Here is a 14,389-nt window from a genome sequence, read left to right on the forward strand (position 1 = left end):
CCCTCACAGGCTGATGGGCATGGACCCAAATACCACCTCGCTCAGCATAGCCCCATCCTGAGAACCCTTCTCTCTGGGTCAGGCTGTACCCATGAGAGCTCATTAGCCCAAGTGCTGTGATAAGAACAGTTTAAGCAAGTCTGAGCCTTGTTTCTAGCCACCAGGGTCATGACACCAGTGAAGCGCAAACCTTACCTCCATATTTTCTAGCCTCGTCATGCATAACTGCGAACTGAAGCTTGGAAGTTCGCGTCCACTTAGAGGCACCTGGGAAGAAGGGCCTGGTGGTCTACTTCCAAAAAATCAGCCACTGAAAATCCTATGGATCACAGTTCTACTCTGACACGTGCCATGAGTCACTGGTTTTAGATTCCCTCACTTCCTTTGCTGAATTTTTACCTAGTGCTAGAGCGTTTCATGGCCAGGTAGAAAGAAGATGAATTGTGGTGTGTGTATGATATATACGTGCACGCACACGCATGCGTGCACATGTGAAAGGTGGTGTAAGATATTAATAAAGTTAAGAATACAGCAGGCCAGGTACTATTCTCAATGCTTAGAGTATATGAACCCATTTCATCCTCACAACAACCCTACGATATAGGTATTATCATTACCTGCATTTTACCTAAGGTCGTATGCAGAGCTGGACTCAAAACCAGGCAGCCTGGCTTCAGAGTCTGGACTCTTAGCCCTTGCACTTTTCTTCGTCGTACAGTGGATTAGAGCACTAGGCTGAGAGAGAAGGCGCACACTCTTCATCTTTCCAAGTTCATAGATGAACCACGGATGGTTTTTGATGTTGAGAAACATTGAGGAGCCAGTATTCTTAACTAAGAGTGTGCATCAGAGAAGATTATCTGGGAAATGAATATAAAATATTAACAAAGATATGGAAAAAGTCATATAATCATCTCCACAGATGCAGAAAAGACATTTGAAAAAATACTAATATCTTCTCACATTTTTAAAAGCCACTCAATAAAATTAAAATTGACCTAGGCCTCAAAGTCAGCATCTTACTTAATGGGGCTAGAGGCTCTCTCCCTAAAGACAGGCACAAGACAAGCATGCCGCTTTCACCACTGGTATTTAACAAGGTGCTGAAGGGGTCAGGCAATGCAATTAGACAAGGGAAAGTGTTGAGGGGCAATGAGACCTGGAAAGGAAGAAGTAAGATTATCTCTGTTTAAAGATGGTATGATTATATACCTGGAAACCCCCAAAAGAATTAATAAGAAAGCTACTAAAAATAATAGAATTGGTAAAGTAACAGGTTGTAATATCAACATTCAGAAATTAATAGCCTTTACTTGCTTTCCAACATTCAGAAATTAATAGCCTTTACTTGGAATCAACTCAACTGCAACTAACAATGATCTGTACAAACACAAACCAGGTAGAAGAGATAATGTGAGAAGGTCTATTTAGAAGAGCAAAAACTAAACTAAACTAAAATACCTGTGCATAACTATAAGAAGTGTACAGAAGGAAAATTATAAAACACCCCTGAAAGGCACAAATGTAGACTTGAACCAATGGAAAACATATAGCACTCTTGGATAGGAAGACTGAACATGATAAAGATATTAATCCTCCCTAGATTAATTTATAAAATTAATACAATCCCACTAAAAATGCCACCCAATTTTTCTGGAGTCAGGCAAATTGATTATAAAGTTCATTTCCAAGAATAGCCAGGAATCCCTGAAAAAGAAGGGAAAATGAGGGGAGATTGGTCTTACAAAAATTGGAACATATTGTAAAACCTTCATGACTTATAAAAGTGATGTTGGCCATGAATAGGCAGGCAAATAGAGCAGAATAGAAAATCCAGAAATTCATCTAATTGTATGCGGAAATTTAGTGTAAGATCAAGGCAGCATGTTAAATCAGAGAGGAAAAGATGGACTTTTTAAAAGAATTGGCTTTGGGATATCTGGATAGCCATATGGAGAATGATAACATTGAATTCTTTCCTAACACCACACACCTGGATAAATTCCAAATGGCTCAGAGGTTTAAATGTAAAAGTGAAGCCATGCAAGTACTAAAAGAAAAACTGAGCCAATTGCTCTCTATGTAGACATACCACACTTGGGTAGTTTCTACCTTTCGGCTACTGTGAATAATGCTGACAGGAACATTGGTGTACTGTTTTCGCTACTTGTGAATAGAGAATTGGATCTGGACACTTTTAAACATACACCTGTGCCTTGAATGTGGGGGGGTCTACCTCAGAGCTCCAGAATGTAATGTTTGTAATGTCCCTATGTGATTGCAGCGCACACCCTGGCTAGAACGCTGGAGTGGTGGGAGGCCTGGACCAACGTCTCCAGACCCTTTTGCTCAGTGATTTTCCAGTCTCTAGGCCAAGTGTTTTAATCCCGTTCCAGGTACTATCCGTGGACACTGCCTGGTGTAGCCTCCTCCACATATCCTTCATGAGGGAAACCCCAAGAGCCTGACATCTGGGCCTTAATGAAAAAGTGTTCCCTTAGCAATGCTTTGGGTAATCCCCACCTTGTATACTCACTAAAACCCACAGATCCAGGCACTGAGAGAATTGGGTAATAGCCTAAAACAAATTAGACCGATAGACCAGAATATTCATGAAGTCAGAAGTGATGACCTCTGGCACTGGCTCTGTACATTTTCAAGCTCTTGGTGCCCTCTGTCATAGCATTAGTGCCTTGGGACTGTGAGAAAAATTAAACTCTAGCTAACTAACAGATTTTTGTTTTTTCACATCTTGTTGGCAAGATTATGAAGTCCACTGGGACTTCTCTTAGGTGTAGTTGGTGCATCCTCCTTTCACATCTCAATAATAAGGTAAATATGTGAAAAGTGCTTAAATATGAGGTGCTACGTGACTGTTGGTTATGAGAAGTTCCTATTCCTTAGGCCCCAGGACAAAATGTCTCTGCCTGAGTTTCCTCCATGTCTTCTAGAACCAAGTCCTCCAAAACCAGGTCAACAAATCAGGAGCTAGACCTGAAAAAACAGAAAGGCAGGGGCCCAGGGGATCCAATTAACAAGGGGAGGTGCCTGAGGAAGCCCGCTTTTCCTGAGGTAACACTTGATGCTCACAGTGGCTCATGAGCATGTGTGTGCAACTCCCTGAGAAATCAGCCTTTCTAGAAAGTTTTCCCCTGAGTCAGATTGGGCCCAGGAGCTAAGAGAGAGGAAGGCTAGAAAACCCTTCAGGTCTTCCCTGTGCTGTCTCTCTCTGCCCTTCTCAGGACCTGCTCCAGCATCCACGTGTTCATTACCCTCACTCTGTCTGCCTCACAGAGACTCCAAGGACGTGGACATGGCGTTCCTGGGCACCCGGGCTGGTCTTCTTAGAAGCGGCTTGTTCGTGGGCTCCGAGAAGGTCTCTAACAAGTGAGTCCTGCTGGCCAGCTCGGGGAGTGGGGACCCCTGCGGGGGCAGGAAGGGACAAAGTCCTCAGGTGCGTGCCTGTGGCACATGGACAGACTTGGACTCTAGCATACTAGGCCTTCTGGGAGATCAGGGCTGGTGGAAGGGCTGGGATTTATGTATTGGAGAGTAAGAAAAATAACCCTTCCACCAGGCTTAGACACACCCTGGAGGTGTCCCCAGAAGAGGGAGGGTAACCAGTGGGGAAGAGAGTTGCCAGGATCTCGAAGTTGGGAGAATTGATCAGAGATTCCATTTCCACAGAGAGAAATTATTTTCCCTTCTGGGACTGGTCTCCATGACAAGCTAAATTTTCTGGTTGTGTCTTCTCCTTTGTGTATACCTTCCCCATTCTCTAAGGGGAAAGGAGCTACTACTTGAGCCCTATAGATGGAGAGATTTTCAGACAACCCACTCCCTAACTCAGAGTGAGAGACATTTGTGATTTCTACCCTTATCTGATAGAGTTTCAGGTCCAATTCCCTGTGGAGTCTAAGCCAGCGATTCTCAACTGGGCATGAATCTGCAACCTCCCATCCCTTCCCGCAGGGCTCATTTGGCAGTGTCTGGAGACATTTTTGGTTGTCACAACTGAGGGAGGGGCACTACTGGCATCTGGTGGGGAGAGGCCAGGGATGCTGCTAAACCTCCTACAATGTACAGCACAGCCTCACAAAACAAAGAAACCCTGCTTTAAGCAAATTCCAGGTTCTGGGGGAAGCCTGAGGGGCCCAGGGACCAGGCTGCCCAGGGTGCCCACCTCGATGGGTGCTGTGGCAAAGGGAGGCTGGGAGCCCAGAGAAGGGTGCTATTGGGCAGGCGGGGGCACCTATCACTCCAAACCACAAAATTCCAATGGGTCTGGGCAACCAGGCACCTGGAAGAAAACTGCAGGGGAGGTTACTGAGCAGATTTGACACCACCATCCTTGCCTTCCACCCACACAATGCTTTTCTCATTAAACACAAGTGCACTTAGCCACAGGGCACCATGTTTGAGATTCTTCCAGCACGCTGTGACAGATCCACACACTTGCTGAGCAAAGCTGAGGCATTCTAGGAAAGCAATTTAAGGTGCTCTTTCTTCTCCCTCCCTCCTTTCTCTCCTCATTGCCTGACAGGTGGAAACAGAGGAAAGCTCTCTGTTTCGCTGACCCTTTCCTGTTCCTCTTCCCTGGAAGAGACAAATGACTCAGAAGGACCAAAGCCAGTGCATACACTGTGGATTCACCTTAAGATCCTGGCTAGGGCCTTTCCTACTCCACACCTACCACCCACTCCAGCTCTCCACCCACTCATGCTTCCTCTTCCCTTGAGTTTTCCATGCCTTCAATTTCCACCCCAATCAGAAAATTGCATGCCCTTGCTTTGCCTGGCAAGGGGTGGACAGGATGAACCACATCCGCAGGTGGGAAGGGGCGTGAAAACATTCTCCGTATTCCCCTGCACCCTCTCTAAAGAATTTCTAAAAGTGAAAGAAGGCGCTCTCAACACAGACAGACCTTGCAGAGCTGGCAGAGTCCTTGGCCTCTTACGAACACAGCCGCCAGGTATGGCCACACGCGCACCATGCACCTCCAGAGGGCACCCTTCACCCCCAACCGGGACATGAATGGCTACCCAGGGATTGTGCAGTAAGACAGACCTGCGCATGGAATACGTAAGGCATTCAGCCTTAGGTCTCACCCATCCACCTTGCGGATTATCCACAGTAACTTTTTTAATCCCCCACTAGCTTCTCCCTCCCTCCCACTGGGCTTCTGGACCAACACTCCCTTCTGTCTACTGGTGTGTGTTCAGGGAATGCAGAACCATAATTAGTAAAGCTGCTCAAAAAAAGAAAACTCATAACGCATCCTAAAACCTCGAGGCAGTGATTTTTGAAGTAACCGTTTTGGGGAATCTATTCCCCTCTCTTCTCTTAGGGCAGTGATAGAGTCGGCTATACAATTTCCTCGCTCAGACATTGCAATGAGCTGGACAAAAAGAGATCAGGCTACATCCAAAAGCAATAAACCCTGCAGGCAGAGGAGCTTACATACAAATAGGAAGTATTCCTTCACATACAGACTCCAAGCCTCTACTAGCTACTAATGTGGCGTCATTTGCAGCATCATTCTGATTCTAGAAAAGGCCGGAATTGCTAGCAAACATTTTCTGGGGCAGTACCAATTTAGGGGCTAATAGTTTCAAACTGGGGGCAGCGTCGTTCCGTGGTAGAATTCTCCCCTTCCATGCCGGAGACCCCGGTTGATTCCCAGTCCATGCACCCCATGTGTAGCCACCACCCATCTGCCAGTGGAGGCTCGCGTGTTTCTACGATGCTGAACAGGTTTTAGCGGAGCTTCCAGACTAAGTCGGACTAGGAAGAAAGGGCCTGGTGATGTAGTTACAAAAATCAGTCACTAAAAACGTTCTGGATCACAATGGTGTAATCCTGTTGTGCATGGAGTTGCCATTGGTTGGGACCCAGTCCACAACAGCTAACAACAACAACATTTTCAAGCTATCTGCCACTCTGCAAAAGCACTATGAGGAATCACCGTTGGCCTAGCCAAGATGACTTGGTATGAAAAAAGGAAAAAGGAGTGAGTAGATCCCAGATTTGGGGAAAGGTACCAAATCTCTCTCCTTGCAGGAAGTTCCTGACTCCTGAAGACGAGGCCAGCATATTCACCATGGACCACTTCCCTCTGTGGTACCGCCAGGCTGCTGAGCAGCCAGCTGGCAGCTTTGTCTTCAATCTTCGCTCAGCAGAGGCACCAGGTAATTGATACACCTGCGCTCCAGGGCAGGGGCCAAGATTGGGGTGTCCCCGCCTCTGTACCTTTGGTGGAAGACAGTAAAGAGATACGGGAGAGAATGCCCAGATCCCCTGGGTTTCCCTTCCTACCTTCCCTCCCAACACACTTTAGTCACTTGAAAAGATCATTCATGCCCTGACTATGGGGCTGATCTTTTTACTCCCTAGCCAGCAGTCAAAGTTGGCATTTAAAATTCCAGCACGAAATTAAGGAAAGAAATTTGACCAAAAAGTCAAAAGAGTTGGATTCTAGCCCAAGTACCAGATATAAAGAGGACTAGAAGAGTTGATCTCCAAGATTCATCTGTCTCTAAAAATCTGAGTTTCTTGGAAAGTTCCTTAAATCGGATGAGACTAACCCAGGGAGCTGCCGTGCCTCTGGAGTCCACAAGGCCACCATGGCTGCTCCTAAACAGAAAGAGGCAACCTGTTCTCCACTCCCTTAAGAGTCTCCCAGGGCCAGCAACACTTCCCCCAAACTGCCCTGAGAAACTTCTCGGTCAACAGAGCCCCTCACAGCTGGCCGGAAGAGCGAGTGTACAGACAGAGAGTGGCTGGCTCTAAGGGTATGAGAAAAGGCAGCCACGGCTGGGCCTCCACCAACCAAGGCACCAGAACCCTCCAAAGACAAGGACCAGGAAGATTTTCAGAGCAGGCAGGCACCCAACTCCAACCCCCAGCTCCCACTCTGGAAAACGGCCAACAGGATAAAAAAAAAAAAAAAAGACCACCAAGAAAATCATAAAATAGCACCAAAAGGGACCTTTAAGCCCCTTTGGCCTTACCCTTTTGATTTACACATGGAGGGACTGAGGCCCTGAGGAGATTGTCCAGGGGCCCATAAGTCTCAGGCAGAGGAAACCTTACACCGGTGGGGAGGGGGACGCTAATCCAGGCCACAGTAGACACAGAAGGCCTAGAAATTATTCACATCACGGTCGGAGGGAGACGAGTAGGAGGTAGAGTGAGAAGCAGTAGGGATGTTTGAAACAAAAGGGCGAAGCTGGGGAGTCAACTTGGAACGAGGTGTTGTACTTTTCCAAGTAGCCCTGGTGGTGCAATGGTTAAGCACTCTGCAAAAGTTTGGCAATTCAAACCCACCTAGCAGCTCTGTGGAAGAAAGACCTGATAATCTGCTTCTGTAAAGATTACAACCTAGAAAACACCATGGGGGCAGTTCTACTCTGTAACGTGGGGTCGCTATGAGTCAGAATTGACTCAACGACACCCAACAACAGCTTCTCCAAAGATGCCCTTCCACCAAAACCCGCATCAAGGCTCCTGAGAAGAAAATGCCCTGGGGGTGACCTCTGGGGAGGCCCGGGTGCCAAGGAGAAGGTGATCTGATGAAAGGGATTCCCTCTGTGCCCTCCAGACACCTACTTCGCCTTGTGCTTATACCCATCTCTGCCATCCTGTGCTTGTCCCCACCCCCCAGGATACTGATACCTAACACCATGCTGTTTAAAACATGATCTTGTCTATAATGCACTCATCTGCACAGCCCCATGAGACAGGTGCTGTTGTTATTCCTCACTTTACACAGAGAGGAACCGAGTTGCAGAGATGTTCCATGACCTGCCCAGGATCACCCGTGTAGGGGGCCGCAGAGCCAGGCTAGGACCCAGATCTGCTACCACCAAATCCATGCTCTTCACTACACTGAATCCTCCCTGGCCAGCACCATCTGGAGCAGCACAAAGGGCTCCCCTAAGAGGGGCACCCCACAGCATCCTGGGGAGGGTCCCTGGGGTAAGGCCCCAGCCCCTACACCCCAGCCCCTGGCGATGGGCCCCCTCCTCACTGTATTGTCCCTGGAACTGTGCCTGCTGGCTGCTGGGGGAGCTTTTTGTGGTGGTGAGGTAGGAGGGCGGGTGGGTGGGGAACTGAGCCACAAGGAGAAGAGAGGGAAGCTGGCAACCCAAAAAGGGGGACTGTTGAGTAGGGAGGTGGGAGCTCGCTCTCTTTTCACACCCTCGCTTACTTGCTTAGCTCATGCACACGCTTGGAGACACGTGGCCACCTCTGCACACTCCCATCTACCCAAAAAGAAAGAAAGCAACGATACTTTCATTTTAATGGGGAAAACCTGAGGAGGTGGAGAAGGGGAGGAGCTGGTGCCAGGGTGAGTGGAGGCTTCCCTCTGCCTCTCCAGGCTGACACTGTTGCCCTTTGCCTGTGGCCTGGTGGGCTGAGCTCTGCCCACACCGAGCTGCCTTTTGCAGTCAGTGCCTGAGAAACCTGCCAGCGCATGGCAGAGTCTCACCAATGCCCAGGTGTCACAGGACTATTACTGCCCCCTCTACAGCCCACCTCTTCCAGGGCAGCCCCTGGGGAGTGCCCCACCAGCTCTTGATTGCCAGCTTATTCACTCCAGGCGGGGGCGCTAGGTAGCCTCTGTGACCCAGGTGCTGAAATTCCTGCTGTCCCCAGAGAATGCATCCTTAGGGCCTGCACATCCTCACTTGGGTGTTTCCTATAAGCCTGTGCTGGCTGGAGCACACATACAACAGAAGATCTGCCCAGAGACTAGGCTGCGGGGCCTAGGGAATCCTACAGGGGTCAGCCACAACAGTGCCTTCTAGATGCTTGAATCTAGAGGCAAAGTGAGGAAGCTGACTTCTGTGTCTATTGTGTCCCCTTACTGCTTTGATCGTGACAAATTCCTAAAATAAAGAACAACCTTATACATGGAAGTTCCTAGTATCAAAGTGTAATTTTAGATTTCCGTGAGATATTTGATTTCATCAAAGTGTGATGGGTAATCTTAGCAATATAGCCAGTTGCCATCTAGTCGACTCCCACTCACGGCAACCTCATGTGTGTCAGAGTTGAACTGTGTTCCACAGGGTTCTCAATGGCTGTGATCTTTCAGAATTAGATCTCCAGGCCTGTCTCACAAGGCATCTCTGGGTGGATGGAACCTCCAGTCTTCCAGGTAGCACGGCCAAGCCCATTAACAGTTTGCCTCACCCAGGGACTCCAGCAATATAACAGACACCAGAAACCAGCAATTTAGTCCTGTTACAACTGACTCTATTGTAGGATCAATCTCTGCACAAGACTCTCATGACTTGTTTGTTTTGGACAACATTTGATATAAAGACATTCCAACAAAATATGATATCACATGGCACAATTTGGCTCCTGGCCTGCGATATTTAGTAACAGAGTTTGCCTGTAGACAAGAGTGCTTCGAAAAGCTAGTCCGGGTCCATGGACTGGTGAAAATTAGGAAGTCCAAGGTCATGCGCTAGCCTACACCACCTCAGAACCAGAGAGGCTCTGTTTTAACGTGGGGCTGAAGCCGTCCTCTAAATTCTGCACCTAATGCAGTGGTAGTTCAGTGACAGAATTCTTTCCTGCCATGGGGGAGACCCGGGTTGGAGACCTGGGTTCAATTCCCGGGTGAGGCACCTCACGCACAGCCACCACCTGTTCATCAGTGGAGGCTTTCATGCTGCTATGATGCTGAACAGACTTCAGGGGAAGCTCCCAGCCTAACACAAACTAGGAAGAAAGGCCTGGCGATACACTTCCAAAAACCAGCCAGTGAAAACCCTATGGATCACAACAGCCCTATCCTGTTATACATGGGGTCACCATGAATCAGGGGCCAACTCGATGGCAGCTAACAGCAACAACAACGATGACCAATTCTTCTAAAAGTAGTGGAAAAGGCGACTCAAGACAAGCCTTCTTGCCCTTCAGAGACTGGCAGGATGTCACAGGAGTGTAGGAACCAACTGTGAAGCAAGAAGAAGACCTTGGAGGGTAGTGGTGTGGTTCTGGTGGGTTGGCCCCACCAACAACCAGAATTTATGGAATGCCACGGATATGTCAGACACCGTTCAGCCTTCTGTGACAATCTGAACCTTCCAGATGAGTATGTGGCATCTGGCTTCCTGAGCAGGACTGTCAGTGCCACCTAATGAGTCATGCTTACTGAGAAAGGGCAGCCCAGGATCACGCACCACCACACCCTGGAACACAGCCTGTCCACCACCCAAAGACTCATTTGATGCAACAAAAGTCTTGTGGAGAAGACACGTGCAGGGAGGATGGGTCAGAGCAGGATCCTAAGCTGATGCTGCCTATAGTTCAAGTGGGCAGCAGCGACCAGAGACAGGCTCGAAGAAATACTGACAGGCTGCCCTCGAACAGAGTGAAAATCACGGTGTCATAGTGATAGTCACGTACCGCATTGTTCATGTACTTTCTGGCAAGTTCAGGTCTGCACAAAAAGGCGGGCAGCATCTACCCTTAGGAGGTACTCCCTAAAGACCGGTGGTGATAGGAATGGGCCCACCACGCTTCCCAAACACACCTACCATCATTTAATGATGGTCTTAGTCTGGTACTTAAATTCCAACTCATGGTGACCCCATGTGTGTCAGAGTAGAACTGCACTCCATAGTGTTTTCAATGGCTGATTTTTCAGCCTCTCTTCTGAGGCTTTTCTGGATAGACTCGAACCTAGCACATTAACTGTTTTCTATTCCAAGAAAGAGTTAAGGCTTGGTCTACCCCAACCATTCCCTCTTCCCCAGGCACGGAGAAAGTGACTTGGCACTTTCTATTTCTCCAGAAAGTCCAGGCGAGGCAGCAGTTGTAACGGCAAGCACAGCTGTAGCCATGACAGTGGACAAGAAGACAGCCATTGCTGCAGGTAGGAGCTGCCCTTTGGTGCCCCTGAGGCCAGGGAGGTTGTAAGTCAAGGTCAACAATAAGGCACACAGTAATTGCAGGAGGACCCCAGGTAATCGTCTACAGGGGCCACAGTTCTCCCTCAGTAAACTTTCTCAGTAGAACCTTCCTGTATCATTTAGTCTATAAAACCATAAACTTAGATCTAAAATAATTGATGAAGTGAGTACGATGAAGCCCAGAGAGATGAAGCGATCTGGTCAACGTCACACGGAACAGAGACTGCAACCCAGACCTCCTTCCCTCTGCTGTTACTTTTCTATTGTCCCAGGTGGGCTCTAGTATCTCACTGAGAAGAGAGCCTGGCTTGTGACCCAAATCCGAAAAGTAAGAGCTGAATCTCTGAGCTCAGTACGTGCCGGATGCCATGTTAACTGCTTCCCATGCTCTTCCCCATTTAATCCTCATGGTACGCAGTGATGCCAATACTTTCTGGCTCTATATCACAGATGAAGAAACCAAGAAACAAAAACTTTATGCTCCCGAAGTCCCACAACTAATAATTAATGAAGCTCAAATTTGAACACAGGTAATTTCTTTTTAAAGCCCAGGTTCACTATCCTCTGCTGCAATTTGCCACAACACGTGACGCAGGAACGCAATGAGAACCCAATGACCTCACAGGCTTCCCCCTAACTTTGTTGTTTCTTGGTGCCTAGAAAGTCCTTGGTGTCTCTGCCTAGCGGTCTGAGAATCATCAGGCCTGTGTGCTTTAGCCCTCCTTATCCTGGTTTCAGCTTCTGTGACCTGGACCCAGCTATGTTTTGAAAATTGCCACGATCTAATGGGCATTTGAAAAAACCAAAAATCTGTTGCTGTCAAGTTGATTCCAACAACTCAGGGCGACCCGGTGTGTGTCAGAGTAGAAATGTGCTCCATATGGTTTTCTTTTTGTTTATTTTCTCTAGCTCTCTCTTTTCTTTTTTTTTTTTTCTCCATAGAGTTTTCAATGGCTGATTTTTTGGAAATAAACTGCCAGGCCTCTCTTCCGAGGCACCTCTGGGTAGACTTGAACCTAGCTCATTAACCTTTTGTATCTCCTGTTGTGTTGTTTTGGGGTGCTGTCGAGTGGATTCTGACTCGTGTCGACCTCATGTGACACAGAAGTGCCCCGTAGGGTTTCCTGTAATATTTATGGAAGCAGATTGCCAGGTCTTTCTCCCGTGGAGTGGCTGATGGGTTTGAATGGCCAGTCTTTCAGCTAGCAGCCGAGCACTTAAGCACTGCAGCACCAAGGTTTCTTGCATCTCCTAGAGGCCTCCTAATGAGCATCCAAGCAGCATGGATCTGGTCACCAGGTACTATCTTGCACCCTAGGCCAGGTGGAAGGACTTACACAGCTGGAGCAAGATGGGACAGACAGTGCACCTCTCTTGCCAGGCTGTACTGGGGCAGAGGGGATGGAAGGAGCAGAATGGGGTCAGGCAGAGATGCTCCAGCCCTGTCTTTTTGCCTAAGAGAGGGCACAAGAGCCTTCCTGAGCCAGGCTCACCAGCCATTTCCCACCCCATGATCAGAGATGGGGAGAGGATGGCATGGCATGGCATGGCACGGCATTGCATGGCATTGTTCCCCAACTCTAGCTAGCAGCCACTTGCATTGCTGGTTGTCTTTAGGCCACACCCAGCTATAGCATTTAGAAGGGACTCTATGCTACCTGGCCACCTCTCTTTCCTTAATCATGGCATCTTAATTCCAGACTCATTTCCAGACCAGAATTTGACCCCAAACTTATCTCCCCAAAGACTGCCCTGTGGTCCCAGCTGAGTCTGGCCCTGCCCTGTGCCCTCCTTGACTTGAGCCTTTGCGCTCCTGTGCACCTGAAGGGAAAGAGCGCTGGGCCAAGGAAGGAGAGGGGACCACAGGGCCAGCTGCTGGCTGTGCACTCCTGTACTCTCCAATTATTTGATATCATTTTTAACTCAGCGCTGAATTAGAGCCGTGCAGGGTTGCCATAGAAACCGTGTTCTCGGTGCCTCGGGTTTAACCCCCTGCAGACAATTGCTCTTACACTCTGGGGTTCATAGATGTGATGGGTAAAAGATGAGGTGCTAGCGACCTCAGACTTCAATTTTTATTTTATCTTCTTTGTAACTTCCTGTCCCTGGCCTGTGGCTCAACCTCCCTGGTCCTGGGGCCACCTGGGGCCTATGGCTCAAGGCAGGGTGGGCAGCTTATTTGCTGTCCTGGCATTTTCATCCCTAGTAGTGCTGTGTGCAGGGGCAAGCACCAGGAAGGGACAAGCACGGTGTCTGCGATGGGTGGGCTGCATTTGTCACGTCTGCACCTGACCTGAGCAAAGGGAGAAGGTAGGAGAAGGGACTCAGACCAGCTACACCGGCCAGCTATGTGCCAGGCAAAGGTGTGTATAATGCCAGAAGCTCATACAGAAGGTCAGGTGAATGAGGAGGGACAATGCTAATCTCTAAACAGGTGATTTATCAATAGCTTATGCAAAGTTTCCAGAAATACAGCTTTTTGATCAGGACTCATTTTCAATTCTTCATGGCCTCCAGGCCCTAGTTAGGAATCTGGGCAAGCCTAACTGTGGTGCCACCATTACATACAGACTCTGCTTCCAGCTTGTCCTCCAGCTTGTGGGCCTCAGGTATGTCCTCTGATGCATACAGAGACCTTTGTGCTCAGGCCTGCTCTCTGGAACAGCCTGAGGTCTTGCCACCTTAGAGTTCTGTCCTACTTACAGGCCTCCCCTTCAAACCTTTGTGTATGCTCTTGGTTCACATTGGTTGTAAATACCGCAAAACTGAAACCAGACCTGTTGCTGTCAAATCAATTTGACTCACAGCGACCCTATAGAACAGAGTAGGGCTGCCTCATAGGCTTTCCAAGGCTGTAAGCTTTACAGAAGCAAATTGCCACATCTTTCTCCCACAGAGCAGCTGGTGGGTTTGAACCACCCACCTTTTGGTTAACAGTCTAGCGCTTTAACCACCGCACCACCAGTGCTCCTGCGAGTGCCCCAGGAGCTATGAATTTGCATAACATATATATGTATTACAAAGACTGTGCAAGATTCGGTTCTCAGTTTCTGCGGTTCTCAGTTTCTGCAGCGGGGCTTGGGGGAGACTCCTCTTTCAAGGCTGCTGTTAGCTGTTAGGGCTAGAGGAGGACAACACCCCCTTGCTTAGCATCTCTTGGAATGTAAACAACCCAGGCCTGCTGTGGAGTCGAGCTGGTCCCCCAGGAGTGGAACCCTGACGGTTCACCTCTATCTGGGGTTTGCTCCTGGCTTGCTGGGTTGTTACCCAAAGGAAGGTTCCTGGGGAGGAGAAATCAGAACCACAGAAGCAAATTCAGTCTTGGTCTCTGAAGACTCATGAAGCGTGTAGCCCAGGCCCGGCCAGCCAGAGGCCAGTCCAGCCCTGGAGAAGGGTCACCGTACAAGCAGGTGACAGTGAGACTTGCCCTTCACTTGGGCTGGGAGTGCACTAGCAAG

The 14,389-nt window shown here is 48.7% G+C and overlaps 1 protein-coding gene across 1 annotated transcript in view; it reads left to right on the plus strand.

Moving 5' to 3' along the window:
• CACNA2D4 (calcium voltage-gated channel auxiliary subunit alpha2delta 4) overlaps positions 1-14,389 on the plus strand; it is a 112,752-nt gene that overhangs the window by 49,094 nt on the left and 49,269 nt on the right. The window contains exons 24-26 of the mRNA XM_049884806.1: positions 3,295-3,387; positions 6,061-6,188; positions 10,814-10,894. Coding sequence (XP_049740763.1) covers positions 3,295-3,387; positions 6,061-6,188; positions 10,814-10,894 — 302 coding nt within the window. The remainder of the gene's footprint in view (positions 1-3,294; positions 3,388-6,060; positions 6,189-10,813; positions 10,895-14,389) is intronic.

The sequence above is a fragment of the Elephas maximus genome, chromosome 4 (genome assembly GCF_024166365.1).
Source record: "Elephas maximus indicus isolate mEleMax1 chromosome 4, mEleMax1 primary haplotype, whole genome shotgun sequence".
NCBI classification, from domain to species: domain Eukaryota; kingdom Metazoa; phylum Chordata; class Mammalia; order Proboscidea; family Elephantidae; genus Elephas; species Elephas maximus.